The sequence below is a fragment of the Panthera tigris genome, chromosome E2, assembly GCF_018350195.1.
Source record: "Panthera tigris isolate Pti1 chromosome E2, P.tigris_Pti1_mat1.1, whole genome shotgun sequence".
Lineage (NCBI taxonomy): Eukaryota > Metazoa > Chordata > Mammalia > Carnivora > Felidae > Panthera > Panthera tigris.
Genome location: NC_056674.1, coordinates 42,586,201 through 42,607,162, shown reverse-complemented (window position 1 = coordinate 42,607,162; position 20,962 = coordinate 42,586,201). Strand labels below are relative to the sequence as shown.

The 20,962-nt window shown below is 49.9% G+C and overlaps 1 protein-coding gene across 4 annotated transcripts; it reads right to left on the bottom strand.

Moving 5' to 3' along the window:
- Positions 1–537: 537 nt before the first annotated feature.
- SLC9A5 (solute carrier family 9 member A5) lies at positions 538–20,099 on the bottom strand. 4 transcript variants are annotated; one of them, XM_042968473.1, is made up of 17 exons: positions 19,907–20,099; positions 16,351–16,653; positions 14,439–14,602; positions 14,169–14,247; positions 13,721–13,898; positions 12,927–13,147; positions 12,509–12,711; positions 12,197–12,286; positions 12,032–12,102; positions 11,178–11,307; positions 10,620–10,708; positions 10,331–10,457; positions 8,841–8,888; positions 6,343–6,513; positions 5,745–5,814; positions 4,934–5,068; positions 594–1,775 (listed from the first exon to the last, which is right to left on the bottom strand). In XM_042968473.1, the coding sequence occupies exons 1-17, from the start codon at positions 20,097–20,099 to the stop codon at positions 1,303–1,305; spliced, it is 2,745 nt and encodes a 914-aa protein (XP_042824407.1). In that variant the 3' UTR covers positions 594–1,302. The 4 variants fall into 4 exon arrangements, 3 of the variants coding, with proteins under 3 accessions (XP_042824407.1, XP_042824408.1, XP_042824406.1); XR_006211726.1 differs by lacking the exons at positions 16,351–16,653; positions 19,907–20,099 and having other exon boundaries at positions 538–618; positions 1,164–1,775; positions 14,439–14,515; XM_042968474.1 differs by lacking the exon at positions 8,841–8,888.
- Positions 20,100–20,962: the final 863 nt, after the last annotated feature.

Genomic DNA, 20,962 nt, shown 5'->3' with positions numbered 1-20,962 from the left:
AGTGGCTGCATCTTTGGGTACCTGGGGATCTATCTTCTGGGGTCTCTTTCCCTGCTGGTCTCCCCATTTTCTGTGACCCTGTGCCCATACAGTGATCCCTGGACTACTACTGCAGGCCCCCTGCTCAGGGGACCATATTGGGAAGGGAGGAAGGAGAAAGGAAGAGGGCCAGCACGCCTAACAGTCCTTCCCAGGATCCCCCTCCATGCTCTATCCTAGAAGCCCCAAGGCAGGCAGTTGCAAGTTTCTGCTTCCCTCACTAGATACCCCAGTTGCTCCCCCCCCCACCCCTAGAGCCACCCCCCCCATGGACACAGGACACCCATCCATCTGAGAGATATTTAATGTGTCTCAGGTTCAAGATACAAGACACAAAGCAGGTACTAACCCCAGGAAAGTTACCTGCCACCCAGACAGCCCCCTTATTACTTCAGCCAGGCATCCCAGCCCCCAGAGCAGTGGAGTGGTGGCCCTGGAATACCTGGCTTTTTTCCTATTTGGGGAATGTCAAGGTGGTAGTGTCCCAGAGGCCACTATCTCCCCTCCTTAGAAAATATAGACCCAGGGATCTGAAAGTTCCAGACTTGGATGCAGAGCAGCATATCTTCAGAGTGACCCCTGCCAAGAAACAGCCCTGATCTGAAGCGAGGCCCAGCCCTGTGGCCTTGATCCTGTAAAAGAAAGAACTATGGCCCCAATAAATGTCAGCAAAGTGTAGGAGATAAAGCAAGAATTGGACACAGATTCCCACTGCCCCTCAAAAATTGGCTATAGGTAGCTGACCCAACAGGTAACAAAGCCTAAGGTTGAGACCTGCTCCACCTCCCACCCCAGTGCCTCTGAGGACCAGCCCTTCAAGGAGCCTCATTGCCAGGGTGCTGTCCTTGAGCTGGTGCTGGGGTGAGTGAAGGGCAGGAAAGGCCAGCATTAGCTGTGGAATGATGCCTTGCTTTGGGGGCAGGAACAGCTGCCTAGAGTGACTCCCGGGGGGTCCACTGGGGAAAGAGCATCAGCTTCCCAAGTGGGTGGGCCTAGCTCCTAGAAGCTCTGGACTGGGTCTTTAGCCAGGGTAAGGGCCTTAGTGAAAGGGACGATGGCAGGAATTAGGAGCAGGGAGGGTAGTGAAAGTGCCCCTGTGAGGACCAGCCCAACACCCTTCTGACCTGCCACAAGGAAGCCCAGTTGCTAGTTCAGGCTCCTCTGGCCCCCTGTCAGGCTAAGTGGGCTCCTCTGCCTCTGCCTATTGCCCAGGGAAGACTTCCCATGGGGGATCCAGCCTCCTACTCCTCCTTGAGTCTTGGGCTACAGCCGGCTACCTTTGTTGAACTGGATGCACCAGTGGGAGTTGGCTGTGCCTGGACTAAGATGGGTGCGGTCCTCATATCCCATGAGGGGCTGTAGCTCCTGCTGCTGGGGGATGTCAGCGCTGCTTTCACTGCGAGAGCGGCCAGCTTTGGCTAGGCTTGGGGGAAAGGCGAAGCTAGGGCGTGGATCATACGGCAGGTTGAAAGGGTGCTGAGGCTCTTCAGCAGCCAGTGGGCAAGGAGGCAAGCGGGTCACAGTTGGGGCTTGGGTACAGGGTGGGGATGCCAGGCTCTCCAGGGATGAGATGCTTTGGTTCCAGCCTGTCTGCATGTCCACAGGCACAATCTTGGTGGTTTCCGAGGACACGTAGACTGCCAGATCTCCCTGCCCACTCTTCCAGGGTAGCTCCTTCTCTGCACAGGTTGGGGAGGGGGGGATGATGCGTGGGCTTGGGCACACCTCAAGGCTCCCTAGGGACAGAGAATACACACGAACTCATTAGTAACACATTGGAATCCTTCTCAAGTATAACTGCATTTTCATAAATAAATTCATTCCACATTTGCCCTATTACATCCATTTGTGTAATTAGTTGATGAATGCCTTGCCGAGGGAAAGCACTACAGCTGGTTTTGCTCTCATGGTATCCTCAGCACCTAGAACAGGCCTAGGCACATAGTAGTTGCTTGGCAAATACTGACTAAACAAATGAAAATAACTAAAGCAAGAGAAAGCAAGAGCCAGGCAGGAAAAAAGCCCATCTGCGATCAGCCCTCACCGACTTGCAGCACTGGCATAAGAAACCATATCCTGCCAGACCCATCCCAGAGGAGACAGCAGTGAGGGTGAGGAATATCTCAAGGCTCTACACCAAAGGCTTTGGTGCTGGACACCCTGCCTGAGCACCCATAACAGCCCTTTGGTGGGACAGAGCCCAGGAGTGTGAGCTCATGCAAACCCAATAGTAGGCTAACACTGTGCCACAAAGGGGACCTGAGCCAGGAGTCCCAGGACTGCTGGCAGCCAGGATGGAAGACTGGGCCACTGCATGGCAGGAAGTTGGAGGTTCTGAAAGAGGAAACCTGGGAAAGAGAAACCCCTGGACACCTACCGCCCCCTGCTCTCCAAGTCAAGCACGATGCCTTGCGTATAACAGGTGCACATACATACCTGCTCATTGATAAAGTCCTGAGCAGTCAAGTACAGTATGAAATGTATTGATGCTGTGATTGGAAGTAAAACTACCTCTCTTAAAAGACCTGGAATATTACATTTTCACAACAACGACCAAACTAAAACAGCAAAAGAATTCAGTCTTCACCTTTGGAGGATGCTTCACTGGTTTGAAAACCGATTAGTGAAAGGAATAAAATCAAGCATTTATCTATTCCAGTATGAACTGTACCTCAAAGTAACAAAGTCATTGACGAGAAGTTTTTTTAATAGAAGAATTGCTAGTAACGCAGACGAAAAAACAATGTAGAAAATGACCACTGTACAACCCTGGATGAAATGTTGGATCTAGCAATGATCATCAGTGACTGCTAAGACTGGTGAAACACTGATGGCGAACTTCATAATGGACGGGGCTAACATCTGAACCCAATGATCAATATTAACCTCACAAAAGAGAAACAGTGATATGGGATGTGTTTCCTGATGTGATACAAACTACACCATTGCTACCTCTCAAGTAAGTATTCTTACCAAAACATCTAAACTGAAATCTGATCTAGATTTAATTGCTGGTTTAAAGGAAATAAAAGGCATGGTGGAACATATTAAATGATGCTTTGGGGATGCAATCAGCAAAATCCAGACAAGGAAAGACTGTGGGACAAATAACCAGATTATTTCAATAAATACATTGGAGGGACACCTAGGTGGCTCGTCGGTTGAGCATCTGACTCTTGATTTTGGCTCAGGTCATGATCTCACAGTTGTGGGACCAATCCCTGTGATGGGGTCTGTGCTGTAACGCGGAGCCTGTCTGGGATTCTGCCTCTCCCTTTCTCTCTCTCTCTGCCCCTCCACTGCTCACGTGCGTGCATATTGTCTCTCTCAAAATAAATAAATAAATAAATAAATAAATAAATAAATAAATAAATATTTTTTAAGAAGAGCTTTTAAAAAGGTAATAATGGGGCGCCTGGGTGGCTCAGTCGGCTAAGCGTCCGACCTCAGCTCAGGTCAAGATCTCGCAGTTCGTGGGTTCGAGCCCCGCGTCAGGCTCCGTGCTGACAGTTCAGAGCCTGGAGCCTGTTTCAGATTCTGTGTCTCCCTCTCTCTCTGACCCTCCCCCGTTCATGCTCTATCTCTCTCTGTCTCAAAAATAAATAAACGTTAAAAAAAATTTTAAAAAAAAAGGTAATAATGAATAAATACATTGGAAGGGGAAAAAGGAGGTATGGGGACCTGTAAATCAGGGCTTTTCAACCTTGACACCACTGACAAGATGGAACACAGATACTTTGTTGTAGGGCTGTCCTGTGTATCACAGGGTATGTAGCAGCATCCCTGGCTTCTACCCACTACATGCAAGTGCACCTCTTCAGCTGTGGCAACCAAAAATGTCTCCAGATATTGCCAGATGTCCCCTGTGGGCAAAATCACTCCACTACCACCCCCTTGAGAACCATTGCTGTAGGTTAAAAGAGACTTATCAACCAAATGTCATGTGAGGGCCTTATCTGGATTTTTATTTTAACAAACCTACTGTAAAAAAAAAGAATATTAAGACAATCAGGGAAATTTGAACGCTGGATATTTGATGACAGGGACTTTAGATATAATAATAGTACTGCAGTTGTATTTTTTAAGAAGAATCCCTATCTTTTAAAGATGCATGCTTAAGTATTTATTGACAAGGTGATATATTTGAGATTTGCTTCAAAAGAACCCAGTGAAGAGAGGGGCATAGGTGAGGGGAGAGATGAAATAAGATTGGTTAGGAGTAGGTAATTATTGAAGCAGGGTAATAGGCAGTTAACTTTGTGATTCTGTCTATTATATATTTTGTTATTTCCTATAAGAAGACATTTTAAAACGACACTTGAGGATGCTGGAGCCAACTAGCAATGATATGAGTAAGTTAGGTCTCCACATATGGAAAAATGTATGTATTGTTTTTTATCTGCTGTAATGCCATTTTGATGAATTCAGGCTCCTCCCCCAGGTCAGGCAGCCACTTTCACCAGGTGCTCTCTACCTGAGGGCAGGTGTGCTGAGCATGAGTCACAACAGAGCCTGGTGTTAGGTTTGCTTGTCACCTCATATTCCTAGCTAGACTGTAAAGGGAGGCAATGAGGCAGTGAAAAAGGTGTAGGTTTTGGGAGTCAGATGGGTCCGGTTCAAATTCCAGTTCTGCTGTGGGTTGCTGGACAAATCCTAAGTCCCTTTTTTCTCTACGAACTCAGTTTCCCCACCTTGGTTATTGTGAGGATTGAATTAGATCAGGTATGTCAGATTCCTGATATAAAGGAGATGCTCAGGAAATGCTGGTTGGTAAAGAAATGAGTAGGAAAAGGGAGTTGTCTGGAGGAAAGGCCATGCGTGAAGAGGGAAGAAGGCAGCTGCACAGCTCCCGCTTGCCCCAGGTGGGGGTGGGGGGCTGGGAGGAAGCCATTACCTGAGACCTTGACCTCTTGGAGAACCTCACTGGTGGCCCGAGCCACAAAGATGATCCCCTCGTCGTCCTCCTTCTCTGTCTCCGAACTGTCACTCTCTTCCTCCTCCTCAGACTCCACAGTTAAGATCACAGCAGCTGGACAGGGACAAGAGCTGAGTGGGGGTGGCCAGCCCAGCAGCTGCCTCTTGGTACTGCATGACGCCAAACCAGCTCCCTGTCCACCCAGGCAGAGCCCACGGCTGGCAGAGCCTCCCCACCTTATCTTCTGGCTCTTTCAGCACTGGACTAGTGGGTTGGGGCTGAAGAGGAAGCTAAGTGGGGCTACAGAGCCCTAGGAGGCCACCAGAGACAGCAGAGTCCTCAGAGGAAGCCAGGAGGGAAGTCATACTTTCTAGCTCCTCCATCATCTTCTCTCAGCCCTGAAGCCCCATCATCAACTGAAAACATGAGCATCAGGAGAGCTGGAAGACCCATCAATGCTCAGCTCATCCAAAAAACTCCTGGTTTTGTAGGCAGGACACTGGGCCCCATGGGTGACCCATCCTTCAAGCTCCCCCCTTCTCCATGACACCTTCTCCCTGTCCTTAAGGCCTCTAACCTGTAGTTATATACTAGATACCTCCTGTCACAAATTAAGAACTGCTTAGAACATGTCCAGCTTTGAAATCAGGTAAGCCCAAGAGGTCCCTGAGGGAAGGAGTCTCAGTCCATGGCACTGAATGTAGCACAGAGGAGATCCTCCAGGTTTTGGCTGATGGGCCTCTGCCCCCCACCCCATCCTCAGCTCCCCCCACCCCCACTCCCTGCTTGCCTGTGTCCTGAACGCTCAGGTTTCGAGGAGGTTTCCCATTTGTGGCCTCAGTGTTAGCTAAACCATCCTTCTGAGGACCAAGAAAAAAAAAAAAAACCCTAAGTCTCTGGCCCTGGCTCAAAATCCCAACCCTGTTGTCTGGTAGGGTCTTCCTGACACAGTTGGGGAGGGAATCTGTATCAATCCCAGTGGTTCCATCAGCCCTTGGCCCCCCAGACAACTGTAGAGTCTAAGTAACCTATGCCCCAGCAAGGGCTCTGGATGCCTCACCCTGGGCTGAATTAGGCACTCTTGGAGCGCCTCCTCCCCCTGACCTCAGGAACCTGCCTTTCTCATGCTGGGTCACTTCTGGTAGGAGGTCCTGCTGCCTCCCAGGATGTGACCACAAAGCAAGACGCAGATCTCCCTCAAAAGGGCTCACCTTACCCTTCTGGGACTCTAGGAAGATACAAAAGGGAACCCAAACTATTGCAGCCACCAAGACCCTGAGGGTTAACCAACTAGGGGTTCCCCTGGGCTGGATTCCAATACTTGAGAGCTCAAAACTATGTGCCATCAGCCTCCAGCCCCAAACAGAAGTCCCAGAGAAAGCACATGCCTTCTTGCGACTGGTCTTGCGAGGTCGTGGCTTGCTCTTGGTGAAGCAGATGTTGTGCTTGGTGGACTTAAAGGACTCCAGCCGCCGTTTCATGTTCTGCTGGAAGACCTCCTTGTCCTGCCGTTCCTGTGCATCCTCTGAGATGAAGTGGCGGCTGCAGCTGGCTTTGTACTGGCAATGACAGGCCCACCCTGCCATGAGGCCAGGAGCCTTGGCCTCCCACAGGAGACCAGGCCATAGCACCATGTGCACGATAGACCCTCCCAGCCCCATTTTTCCAGAACTAGCCATGGATTAAAAAAACAAAAAGTACAAAAGGAACCCAGCCAGACACTCTGCATTCTCAGTTCACTGGGGGAATAACTTCCCTTTATCACTTAACCTATCCCCCCAAATCTGGCTGTCCCTATCCTCCACACTACCCTTCCCCAATTTTCTCTGATATGAGGTAATAAGAGGCAGGGGACCCTGTATCTTGTCCCTTGGGGCTGCAATGAGACTGTGGGGGACATTTCCTTCTTTGCCCTTCCATTTAAGGAGCCTGGTCCCTGTGCCTGGCCCACACACCCCTATCCAGCTATATAGGATTCTCCCTCTACGAGAAACTCTCCAGCCAGCCATTTCTGCAACAACTTTGGACTTCCAGAACTATCTCTCCTGACACCCTGGACTCTTTTGATCCCAAAAGCCACCTGCACCCAATTTAGGACCACTCCCATCATCTATTCCTTCCCACTCTTTCTCACAAACACCAAGCCCATTACATACCGACCTAGACTGCCAAAAAGAAGTACTGCCATCTGGTCCAAATCACCTTATCTGGGCTCACCTCCCTAGCACGACCCTTTCTTACAACTTGTATTTTCTGCTGCCCCAATCCAGTTCTAAGAGCTGCCTTCAAGTTTTCCATCTGCCTTCCCCCACCTAATCACCGAGAGGGATCCCTCTTTGCTGGGGGTGCAGGAATCCAGCTCCCTCACAGGCGTACCCTGAACCCTGGCCTCCACTTTGCTCAGCCCATTCCTCCCTGCCTCCATCAGCTCCCTGCTCCCTCCTATTTCCTGGCCCTCCAGCACCTTCACTCCTTCTCTCATCATGCCAACCAGCCCACCACCCTGCTTTTAAGCATGCCCCTGGCCCATTCTCCCCTGAAGAAAGCCTTTTCATTAAGGCCACTGCTTCCCTTTTGCTGCCAAACTTTTATACTTTGATTCTGATACTTTCCCTTATACCCATTACTTTCTTAAATACCAGAAATACAACTCCAGGGTCCACAAGTCCACAGTGCTTTCTCCCTGGTCACCAATGCCATGGCATGATCTCTGGTCAGGCACTGGCCTGACTTCTGTGCAGCATCCAGCCGTCCTTCTGGCCCAGGCCTCCAAGACACCATCTGCTACTGCGCATCTCCTCTCCTTTGCTGGTTCCCATTCCTTTTCTCCCATGTGCATTTCTCACAGTGTTGTCCTTGGCCTTCATGTCTCACCTCCAAAAGCTCTCTGCAGTGAACTCTCCATTCCCCCAGCTTCAGCTAGCCCAGTCACAGACATCATGCAGCCATCACACCAGCTGCATGAATCACCTGGGCGATTTATTAAGGCCATAGATTCTTAGTCCCATTCCACACTACAAAATCAGAATCTCCAGGAGGTAAAGCCAGGAATATGTAGTCTAGCAAGCTCCCCCAAGGGATTCTGATGTTTCCAGGTGAGGAAATCTCTGACAATAAAGACTGTTTATGTTTATTTCCAGCCCTTATCTCTGAAACTATAATCTCATATTTGTAACTCCATACTAAACAATCTGTCTCTCTCTCTCGGATAACATTTCTGTGAAGAACACGAAGAATTATGGCAGAACTAGTTGAGTAACCATACCCAAAAATGCTTGATCCATGGCAGTCTAGAGGAAAGTCTTTAGTAGCATGCCACAGGGCTCTGTCCTCAGCTCTATCCTATTCAACTTTTTATGTTGATTTGGATAAATATAAAGTTAACAGGCTTAGCAAATTTTCACATGATGTGAATCTGAACAGATATTTGGTGCCAAACATGGGATCCAAACGATGCACTGATGGGCTAAATCAAATAAAATGACATTTAACGGGGATAAGCACAGTCTTACTCCAGTTTTGTTTTGTTTTGTTTTCTAATTGATTACATAAGAACTGGTTGAACTGCACCCATTGACCAATCTTATGCACACACATCCATAGACAACCAATCGTTATGTACAACCTGATGTGATACAATACATAATACAAAGCACACCTACTGAATGTTCCTGAATCTGACCAGGCCTCTAGATTTAAGTACCAGGAAATACAGGGGATGGAGGAACATGTTAAACATCGCCACTGGAATATAATTAGCAAAATCTACAAAATGGGAAATTCCCTGAGACAAAGTATCCAGTTTTTTCAATAAATAAATAGCAAGTGGGAGAAAAGGAGAAGGAAGTATTAGAGATTTTTTTCTTTAATAAAGAGAAATATTTACCAAATGCAAAATGTGGGCTTTATTTGGATCCTGATTTAAACAAACCACCTGGAAAAAAGATGATTATGAATACTGACTGGATATTTCATGTGAGAAGAAATTATTGTTATTTGTTATAAGCGATAATCACACTACTATTTTATACATACATTGTATACGTAGACTTCTTGCCACATAGAGATACATATTGAAATATTTAGAGGTGAAAAAAAAAAAAAGAAATATTTAGAGGTGATATGCTATGTCTGGAGTTTGCTTTAAGGTAAAAAAGTGTGGATGGGATGAGGTAGAGGTACAGAATATAACAAGATCAACCATGCATTGATAATTAGGGGAGCTGAGTAATGCATAAATCAGTAATTTTATTCTGTCTAGTTTTGTGAGTGAGATGTGCCTTAAGAAAAAAGTAAACAAAATGAAACAAAACCCCCCACAGGTTGGATGAGACAGAGTTGAATAGCCATTAACTGAGGAAGACATGGGAGTATGCCTGATTGTAAGGACATTTTGGGGCCTCAGAGTGGTAAGACAAAGCTGGAGGGATTCAGAACATCGGGAAGAGACTTGCAAGTTCTAGAACTAAAAAGGTAAGAAAGCCTCTATGCCCTGCTGTGGTCAACCACATCTAGAGCTGCATTCAGGGCCTTGTTTCTTATGACCAGAGAAGACATAGGGAGACAAGGGAGAGGGGATGCTGGCCTGAGGGCAAGAAGGACTGTGTGAAAATGAACTGTCTTGAAACCTTTGAAGGCTTATTCTGCAGAGCTGCAGAGAGTCAAATTATAACCCGTGCCAGCAAGTTAAAGGAAGCCAGTTCTGTCTCAACCGTAGAAACAATCTTGACTGTTAAAACTGCCAGGAATGGTAACAGCTGCCTTCCCATTTCTGAAAAGTTCAAGGTAATGGCATGCTGCCCCCTTGTGGGGTTGCAACAGATTCCTTCCTGAATGGGTTGGACCATTCCAGCCTGAGCTTCCTGACCTGCATTAGACTAACACTACCTACAAGAGATGTCTGCCTTCCCCATACTAAGCTGGTCCCACAGGCTTCCTCAGCACTTCTGTTTCTGCCTGTGACCCCATCAAGCCTTCTGTAGTCCATCCCCTCCTCTCCCCCTCAAGACAACCACTCAATCCTATGTGCTCCTCTCCTTTACCACCACCCAACTCTGATCCAGTGTTTCACTCCAGCCTCCCAACTGGCTCTCCCAGCCTCGCACCTCGCCCCTCCAATTTGGTCTATGCTCTGCTACCAGAAGAAGATATCTTTAAACAGTGCTTATATCAGCCCAACCCTTTCCAAAAAAAAAAAAAAAAAGCTAAATGTTATTACAAGATAATGCCCATGCTCTTCCACTGGGCACTTATAGCTCTTCACTAGCTGGTGCCAATTGCCTCTTGAGCCTGCAGTCATGGTCTCCCCAGACCACTCCCCCAAATGCCCCCCACCTCCACTCCCCTTTGGAACTCTTACACCCTCCCTGCTCTCACCCTGCGGCGTGGCTTGTAGAGGCCTCCACAGAGCAGATGGTGCATCACAGCATCCTCACGGTCCCGGCCGCTGCGCACTGTGTCAATCACCTGCAGATCCAGACACGCTCCACTGCCACTCTCCCTCCTGCAGGAAGCAGGGAACATGTGTGCTAAGGAGGGGCCAGGAGGCACAGGCCAGGGGAAGGGCAAAAAGCAAAAGTGCCCACAAATCTTTCCCAGAAGGGATGCAGAGAGAGGGCCCAAGAGAGAGGAGCTTGAGGAATTGGAGGGGGGTTCAAGGACTTACAACAGGTTCGTGACAGATGTCTCTGCCATAGAATTGCGGCTGGGCATAGAGGGCAGAGTGAGACCTGTGGAGGACAAGATATGGCCTCCCTGCTGGGGCCAAGACAGAGGTCAGAAAGCAAGCAGACTGAGGGTACCCCAGACAGTCAAAGGGTAATAAAAACAACAAGAGTTAACACTTATTCTGTTCTTTTGATCATCTAGGTACTATGCTATGCACTTTACATATTGAATCCACAAAATTCTGTGACATATGTATTCTTATTCCTGCTTTCTTACAACAGAGGAAACAGGCTGAGAGAGGATAAGGGACTTAACCAAGGTCACAAGTCTGTAAGTGATAAGACTTGAACTGCATCTCCTGACTCTAGAGTCTAGCTGTTTCTCAACTTTCTCTACTCCTTGCCAGACTCTGAATTCAGCATCAGGTCAGGCTGGTTTCTGCAGGTGCCACTTTACCAGTCTGCTAGGAATTCCCAACTCCCCGCTCAGGTCCTACCTGCTTGTCACTCCCTCCTGCCCTGCTCTGCTGGCTACCCACCACTGGCTGCTGGCCCACCTGGTCCACGAAGCTGATGGCATCCCGGATGTTGAGTCGATAGTACACATCCCAGATCTGGTCCCGGATGCGGTAGGCTGACCGTCGCATCAGCAGCTGACTCAGGTACTTCTTGTCAAACTGTTCCCACCTACAGAAGATGTCAGGCCCAGGCCTGAGTCCCATCCCCAAGGCCCAGCTGGCTGGCCCTTCCTCAGATGAGGTAGGGGCACTGCCAGCATCAGCCTGGCTCTCTTGGTATAGGCCTCTCAGCCAGGGAGAATATTGAAGCTAGTCCCCACCCTTATGGAACTTACAGCATTATAGGAAAGCCTGACATTAAATTGAAGTTATTACAAATAACCAGAATTGCAACAATAACAAGAACTACAAAGGATAATTATAGAGTATGATAGGGATTCGTCCTAGTCAGCGAGGCCAGGGAATGCCTCCCTAGGGACTTGATGCCTATAGTGAGATCTGAAGGAGAAACAGTGGTTAAGAAGGTGAGAAGGTAAGAAAATGTTCTAATACACAGAATATGTGCAAAGGTCCCAATGGCAGGGTAGGGGAGCACAATGAGTCCTGAGGTTCTAAACCAGGTTCCATGTAATTAGCAGGCAGACAGTCAAGGACAGAGCACAGCATGATGAGGCTGGAGTCTGGAAGGTGCCAGACCACACAGGGCCAGGCAGGCCTCACTGCGAAGACTTGTCTTATCCTGAGAGTACTGGGATGCCACTGAAAGGGCTCCTGGCAGAGGTCACCCAGCCCAAGCCTGGCTGTGTCCCTTCTCAGAAGTGTGGCACATCCCCAGTGCTGCCCTGGCTGGTGGGTCTGCTGCTGCTGAAGGAGCCTTGGGGGAGCTCCCTCACCTGTCCCTCCAGTAGTGATAGCCATGGTGCCCCACAACGTCCTCCACTGCAGCCAGAATGTGGTCAAAAGTCTAGAAGGGGGGTGGGTAGGGGGACTGGATCAGGACTCTGCTTAAAATAGAAGGAAGAGAGGTATAGGTGGAGGGATGGGGTTCTGGTACCCACGTGCTCATGCAGCTCCTGGTTCAGGGTGGGTTTGTGATGCTCACTCCTCTTCACCTTCAGCCACTTGACCAGTGGCTTGATGGTTAAGCCCTATGGACAGGCAGCAGGTGAGCCCTGCCCTATCCAGTTCCCTGCCTTTCTTTCCCCATAATTAGGCCTCAGCTTCAGTACCTCCACCTCACTGCACTCAAGGTCTGAGAAGTCAGGCCCCTGTATCCCCCAATAGAAAGAAGAGCCCCTGTCCCAAAGGCTCCATGCCTCCCCCAGGGCCTGTTGGACCTTCTCCCTACCCAGCCTCATGGGCTCTCCCACCTGCACAATGACTGTGAAGAAGACCACCACAATAGTGGTGGCCACAAAGTAGTCCTTGGCAGGGACCTTGGTCTTGTCCAGTAGGATGACGAGAGCGAAGGCCACAGCCCCACGCAGGCCCCCATAGGACATCACCACCTGGTCAATCTTGTCCAGAGGGACCAGCCGGAACTGATTCAGCACCCACGTCTGCAGGACTACGCCTACAGCAGGAGGGAGGCCAGTGGGAGCAGGGCTTTGGTAGTGGAGGACCCAGGAGTGGATGGTACCAAGTATCTGGGCTAAGGTCTGACAGGGGCTAGGAAGGATGAACAATAGTGGGGAGGCTTAGGAATTGACAAGGATATGGACTCAGACTAGGAGATGAGCTGGGGCAGGGCAGGAAGTAGAGTGGGAAAGCAGAGGGTGCTGGCAATACCGAGGGCTCGGAAGAACAGGATGAAGAAGAGGGTGCCCAGCACCAGCCCAGAATCCCAGGCCCACTTAGAAGAGTCCACAGCCGAGATGCCAAGCAGCATGAAGATGACTGTCTCAGCACAGCTGGCTAGAGTCTTCATTGTGTATTTGACAGCCGTGCGTGACTTATGGGAGATGTTGGCCTCCACGTACTTCTTACAGCCTAGGCCACACATAGTCACCCTGGAAGAGGAATTGACAGACAGGACAAGTAAGGAGGGGTTGCAGAAGCACAGCCTCTGGGGTTCAAGCGTGCTGCAGGAGGGGTGTTGCCCATCACAGGATGTCAGACCATCAGGGCTGAAGCCCAAGGAGGCATGGAGACAGTCTCAGAACAACTAGTGGGGCTCTTAGGAAAAGGGTCCAAGTCTCCAAGTTCCCATTCAGTGCCTCCTGGAGAGGCAGGTGGGAGAAACATGCTCTGACTAGCATCCTTTCTAGGCACCTTTTGCAGTACTGTAGCCACTAGAGCCAGTGGCACCAGGCCTTGAGATCCACTTCTAGCTCAGCCTATACCCCAGAGAGCACTTCAGGAAGAGGAAGACTAGGTTCTGCAGTGCCCAGGGCAATTCTAGAGGTAGATCCTGAAATATGACGTGAGGTTTACTGTCTTCCCAGGGGAATTTGAGGCTCCCACTACCACAAGGGCACAGGGAAACCTATTGCCTCCTTAGGGTCTTGCTTCTGTCCATGTGAGGGGCAACCATCTCCAATGCCCCCTCCCAGCTGCCTGCATGCAAGGCCCCCAGGACTCACGCAAGAATAGCAGAGAGAGAGGCCATTTCAGCAGTGAGGTAGGCTGCATAGGCGAGGAGGAAGACCAGCAGCGGCTCGATGATGCGGACCCGCTTGGTGAAGCGTGTGGTCAGGGCCAGGAGGAAGGCAAAGACTAAGCCCACGGCTGCCCCGCCCAGACTGACCACAAACAGGGAGGCTGGGGGAGGAGTGGGTTGTCAGCGTGACCCCTGGCCTGGACCCCACCCGGGCGGATAAGACTGCTGCCTGGCAGGGAGTAGAGGACAATGCCCACTGTACTCCCAGGGGTCAGGATCCCAGAGCCAGGATCCCAGGAAAGCCCCTCCTTCTCAGGTTCTCAGGGCCCCATTTCTCTATAGAGGAGAATGAGGCAACCCAACAGCCTCCTCTGTCCTGATGCAGTAGGGGGCAGGACTCAGCAACCCAGCCAAAGCGGGAAAATACTGACCGACTCCTTTCAGGTAGTCAGTGGCCTGCACATTGGCAGAGCCCATCTCCACAAAGGAGTTGCAGACCTTGTACAGCACCTGAGTGAGAAGATGAGAGTCAGGAGAAAGGAGGGGGAAGGTTCAACTGGGACTACTGGGAGAGGGTGAAATCTGAGATTGTATTTCTTACCCAGGGAACCCAGGGAAGGGTCTGAGCATGCTCAGACACCCAAAATAGTCAGAGCATGGCAACAGGGGTCAGGGAATGGCAGCCAGCTGAGCACTCTCACCACGGTGACAGCATCATTGAGCAGGGACTCGCCAAAGACGATGATAAAGAGAGTGTCGTTGACATGCACCTCCTCAAAGACAGCCAGCACAGCCACAGGGTCCACCGCTGAGATGAGGCTCCCAAATAGCAGAAAGTCCAGCAAGCTGGCCTGCACTCGAGGGGCTTTTGAGGGATAGATGGGGGACAGCAGTTGGCGAGGTATCCAGTTTCCCACAGCATTCCCTGTGACAAGCCCTGGCTCCACCCCCACTGTGGAAACAAGGATACCCAGAGAGGACTTGGGATGGTGAACACAGCATCAGCCCGCAGGTCAGGACACTTGAGCCTAGGGCCTGGCTTTGCCACTTACCAGCTCTGTGATGTTGGTGCTGTCACTGTCACATGACTTCTCTTAAGCCATGCCTCCTCATCTGCCTACCTCACGAGATTGCTGCAAAATCAACCCAGGAGATGGCTAAGAAAGCTCTACATAACCTGAAAAGTTAAGGTGGCACTGACAATAAAATCTGCAGCTACAGTAATAAGAACCACCAGCAGGTGGAAATTGGCTGCTGACTGGCTTTATTAGGGAGATAGTGCTTTCTCCCACCCTTGTGGTTCTCAGCCTAAAGGATATGACACTCAGAATACTCAGCAGAAGGGGTAGGGGCTGTCGATCTGTGAGGGCTAAGTATGGTAGGAAAAGCACCCACAGTTGGGAGATCTTGAACATGTCATAAAATCTCTGTTAGCCTGTTTCCTCATGTATATATTGTGAATAATAACAGTATCTACCTCAAAAAGTCCTTTATTTAGCCAGAGTCTAACACAAAGTAAGTACCTAATAGATATTACCTATTATTAGGATTATTATTATAACTATTATTGGTACTATTATTATGGTCTGATGTCCTCCCTTCCCTTCCTGCCCCAAAGAGTTCACTCACCCATTAGGAAAACCAGGTAGGAGGCCTCAAGTAGAAATTGCAAACCTCTCTTTGTACCTCGGAAGAAGTCTGAATTATCAACATTCCGAGTTGAATGGATTTTGGTGCAGGAAATAAGGAAGAAGGGAGCAGGAAAGGCAGTCTGAGGGCAAAGAACCTCAGTAAAACAGACCTCTCCTGCTAACCTTTATCAAATGAGTTTAAGGGCCTCTATTTCTTCATCTATTAAATGGGACAAATTATACCCCAATAGAGTAGCTATAAAGAGTCCATGTGATAAGTAAAGATATAATATCCAGGGTAATGTATTGCATTCTGTGGATGTATAATATGGATTTATCAAAAATAATAAAGGCACCTGGCTGGCTCAATCAGAAGAGCATGTGACTCTTGATCTCAGGGTTGTGAGTTTGAGCCCCATGCTGGGTGTAGAGATTACTTTTAAAAAAATCTAAAGGGGTGTCTGGCTGGCTCAGTCAGAAAAGCATGCAACCCTTGATCTTGGGGTTGTACGTTCAAGCCCCACGTTGCATATAGAGATTACTTAAAACTAAAATCTTAAAAAATTATTATAATAAATAAATAGATCTTAATAAAAAAAATAATAATAACAGAAAACCACCCTAATGTGGCCTGGGCAGAGCCAGGATGGCTGGCCCTCGCAGGAATGGTGAATTGTGCCTCAAGGGAGCAAGGCTGGCAAATGGCAGTGTGGTAACAGAGGGCAGGAGGCAGCAGTAGTAATGCAGGCTTCTCAGCCTCAGCAGCCCACACACAGCTGGGAGCCAGGCCTCTGCTCAGCTGTCATGCTGCAGAAGCCCAGACTCAACTGGCAGAGACCTAAATGAAGGCTGTAGGCCCATCTGGAGTATTGCCTTGCACTCCAGGTGGGAGGGACCTAAGAACTCTCAGGGCATGGCTCTTGCCAATATGGGATCTCCAGAGGTGAAGAAGGGGGTTGGTCCAGGTTCTAGGGTCACTCACCCACAAGTCCAGCCTGCTGCAGGCCCCAGAGGGCAGCACCTGTTGTGAAGGCATTCCAGAGTGTGCCCACCACAGCATAGGTGAGGATGGCACCCAAATTATCAAAGAACAGCCGGCTAGGCATGAAATAGCCTGAGTCCAGCACAATAGGAGGCAGCAGGAAGAGGAAGAACGTGCCTGGCTCCAGCTGGTACTCAGCTTTCTTGGCCACAGCCAAGACAATGCCTCCAAGCACCAGTCCCAGCAAAATCAGCAGGCAGCTCTCAGGGACCAGTGATGTCACCTTCCGAGACAAGTGAAACACTACAATGCAAGAAGAGGGCAGGATGCATCAGCTTATTGGACACACACACACACACACACACACACATACACACACGTGCGCACAACACATATACACTGGCCTATAACCTCCCACTCTTAGAAGGTTATCCAAGGACAGGAACCCTGACCCCGAGACCAAGGAAAGAGAAAAGAAATGCAGGACTACTAGAATCTCCAACCTCCATGCCCATAAACCCTCCACTGCAGCTAGAGTTGTCTGTTTCTTGGTGTTCCTGTCATGGTAACCTAGGCCTTTGCTTGCTATTTCCATTTCTGGCAATGCCCCCTCCTCTCTACTCTCATCCTCAGGGCATCTCACCTTTCTCTGATCTCCCTTATCCGTAACCATTATTTGAGCCTCAGCAAATGTTATTTGGTATATTTCTGTGTATAACATAGCTGTAAAAATCAGGGCCTCTAGATCCAGGCTGCCTGGGTTTGAAGACTACCTCCCCTATTTACTAGTTCTGTGACCTCAGAGCACATAACTTCACCTCTCTTTCAGTTTTCTCATCAGCAAAATAGGAATAAAAACAGTAGTGATCTCATAGGATTGTTGTGATGTTTAAATAAAGCAATCTACTCAATAGCACTTAGCCCAATGCTTTATCATAATCACTCAATAAATGTTACCTAATATATTATTGAGTCCTGCCTCCCTAACTAGACCATAATGCATATTATACATCCTAACAGCACTGTAGACCTCCTAGCCCAATGTGCTTTTCATTATAATGCCTCAACTAAGGAAACAGTAGTTGAAAAACATTGGGTTTAGCGGTAAGACGATCCCTCATTCTTCAGGCTCTGTCGCTTTCTAATTGTATGATCACGAACTAATTTACCTGAACTTCAATCTCTTCTCCTATAATATGAGAAAACTACCTATTACACAAGGTGGGTATAAAATGATACAGTGTGAATGTGCCCACCAGGATATCACACATATAGTAGGTTCTCAACAAATATTAATTAAAAATGACTCTGAGGAAGGGACACCTGGTCAGTTGAGTAGGTGGAGCATGTGACTCTTAATCTTGGGGTTGTGAGTTCAAGTTGGGTACAGAGATTACTTAAAAATAAAAAATCTTTAGGGGTGTCTTGGTGGCTCAGTTGGTTGGGCGGCCAACTTCGGCTCAAGTCATGATCTCACGGCTCGTGGGTTCGAGCCCCGCGGTGGGCTCTGTTCTGACAGCTCGTAGCCTGGAGCCTGCTTCGGATTCTGTGTCTCCCTCTCTCTCTACCCCTCCTCCGCTCGCACTCTGTCTCTGTCTCAATGGTAAATAAACATTAAAAATAATTTTTTAATAAAAAATCTTTAAAAAAATGACCGGGGGAAAATAATGACAGACTTGTCCCCCAGGAAAAGAAGACGAAGCTTGTAATGGGTTTCTAGCACTATCACCACTCCTACCTTTCCCCACTAAAATAAGTCATTTTGTCTCTCCCTTGGGCCCTGAGATCTCAAGTGAACAACTCTCCCCATACTTGGAGTGGCAGGTAGTGAAGAAGCCTCCATGTTAGCCTATGTGAGACCCAATGCCAAGACAGTGCCCTTTGGAAGTTGTATCCAAAGGGCTTCAGGCAGTTCCTGGTACATAGTGGGATCTATATAAATATTTGTTGAATAAAAAGGAAAACAAAAGAAAACAAACCTTCTAGTAATAAAGCTGAGGGAAGGTATTCCAATCTCTCCCCTCCTCTGTGAGAAGGTTTTTTGTTTTTTGTGGTGTGTGTGTGTGTGTGTGTGTGTGTGTGTGTGTGTGTGGCTGTTGAAGAGGCTATCTTTGCCTACCCCCAGAGGAGTTGGCATCCAATTATGGGGGAAACTACAGTCATTACTATAAACCCTAAATAAGACAAGAACTTTCCTACAACCCATAGATCCTCAGTAAACCCAATTCTTGGTTCCCAAATCTGAGGCTTCTCCCACCTTACTCTCACTGCTGACAGACCCTAAGGCAAATTCAGTCATAGATCTGCCCATACACATCCCTCCCTACTTTTAGTTTCCCTCTCCTCTCCTTCAGGGACTCTATTCCATCCTCACCTCCACAGCATGCATCAGCCCCCACAATGCAATCCAAAACCCATCACCAAAGTCTGCTCTCAGGCAGAAGTAGGCTCCCTGAAGGCATTTCAGCCCCCACTTTCCATTATTAATGGGCTGACAGAACAGAGTGGAAAGTTCTTCTGTCCCTGCCCAGCAACTCCTCCCCACCAACAGAGTCCCTTGGTAGGGGGGTGGTGGGCAGTAGAGGGGCAAATTCTAAGCTATGTAATTCCTACATGAAGACTGTATTGGTGAGACTGGAGTACAGGCTGTGCCAGCATAGCTGGGGAGTGAGTAGCAACGCTCAGCTATAATTAGTCACCCCCAGAGCAGAGCCTGCAGAACAGGGAGAGGGAGGAGGGTCTCTGGTGGGAGGAGGGGCCACTGGCTGTTCAGAAGTGGGGAGGCAGAGGCAGAAGTAAGGAAAAGCAGCTCTATTCAAGGTAAGCAATGTGAAGCACAAGTTGTGCAGACAGAAGGAGGTCGGCTGTACGAAACCACCCAGTGTAGGCAGCATATAGTAAGCAAGGCCCTGATAAATAAGGTGGGTTTTTGTTGTTGTTGTTGTTGTTTTGTTTGTTTGTTTTACCCCTGAAGTGGGAAGAATGTAGATCTGAATTATGGGGGGGGGGGGGGGGGGGGCTGCCGCTAAGCACACCTAAAGAACAGTGCATCTATAGGGGAGCAGAAGGGGACTAGAGAAAAACTGACAGTCTAGTATCCCAAGAAAGTGGACACTTGGACGTGGTCTCCTGGGAAGACTGCTTCTTCAGGACCAAGATGCCTGAGCTTTCCGGAGAACGCTATCCCTTCAATGTCCCCACTCATCCTCGTCGCTGACAGAGGGTTCTAGGAGGCTGGAGATTGCTGGAGGAGGGGCCAGACCGAAGGGTTTACTGCAAGGGTAAGAGGGGAGCAGAGAGGGCAAAGGAGTCTAGGGATGAGGCTGGAGAGAGCAAAGGCAGCCCTTAGGGAAGGCAAAGCCTCAGACCTCCCCCGCGCGAAGGGGAGGAGGCAGAGCCACAAGAGAGGGCGCAGGAACTCTGTGAGAGCCCGGATTTGTGGAATCGGAGCCTGAGTCCTGGCACTGTGCAAGAAGCCGGCCCAGATCTGGCGACTAGGGGGTGGGGGTGGGTCCGCTGCCAGCCACCGGCCTGGCTTTCCCACAGACGCACTCACCTATTTTGGCCAGGCTGGCCACCAGGATCCACAGGGCTACCAGGTAGGGCGCCTCCACCTCGTGCCACTGCCAGCGGAAGAGCGCCAGCCCTGGAGGAGGCTCGCCGGGAGACCCCGGCTCCCGGGTGGGCTCTTCGGTTGCGGCCGCCCCCGCCAGGGGCAGCCAGAGCAGCGGTAGTGCTGCGCACAGCATCCTGCCGACTGCCTAGCCGCCCTCCCGGCACCGCACGGCCGCCGGCCTCGCGTCGCCGCCGCGCCTACCGGCCGCCCCCGCGTCACGAGCACGTGGGGCCCGCTCCCCCCAATCCTGGCTCCGAAACCCCCAAGCCGGGTCCGGACTCCTAGACCGTGCTCCGGGCGCCCGGACTCTGGACCCCTGCTCCTCCCCCACTAAACCATTCTCAGCTCTGGAAATCCCCCAGTGCAGCTCTCCCCCCAAGTCCCGAAACCTATTCCTTCGAGTCCGCTCCTCCAAACCTTCCTCAAAGCTCCCCCGACCCGGTTTCAGAACTGTAAGCCCCCACAGCCTTCCAGAGGCACTACTGTCCCACCCGCCCAAGGCTGCAGCCTGCGGGGGGTGAGGGGGGAGGGGCGGGGTCCAGGCCCGAGGGGCGCGTCTCCACAGCTAGTGCAGACCCGCGGCGAGCTGCCCACTGCTGTTACCAAAGGCTCGGGCCCCGACGCTGCCCCGTGCAGACTGCAGGTGGCAGTGCGCCGCCACCCTCCGGAGCCTAGGACCCCCTACGGGCCCCCGCCCAGACCAGAGCTGCGCACGCGCATTGGGCGCGCCCAGAAAGCCGTGAGGGACAACGCTGTCCTCCAAGTCCCCAGAAACTCCAAGGCCTAGATTAGGCCCGGCTCTCCCCAGGCTGAAAAGAAAGCTGTTCCTCTTTATCTCCCAAACCGAGGAGCACCCGGCCACACTTTCCATCAAACTACAAGGAAGTCTCCTCACCTTTTTCTTGAAACTGAAGGGAACGTATCTTCTTTCCCTAAACTATGGAAAACCCAGCCTATCAATTCCCTTCAAACTAAGAGGGATCCACTCACCTTTTC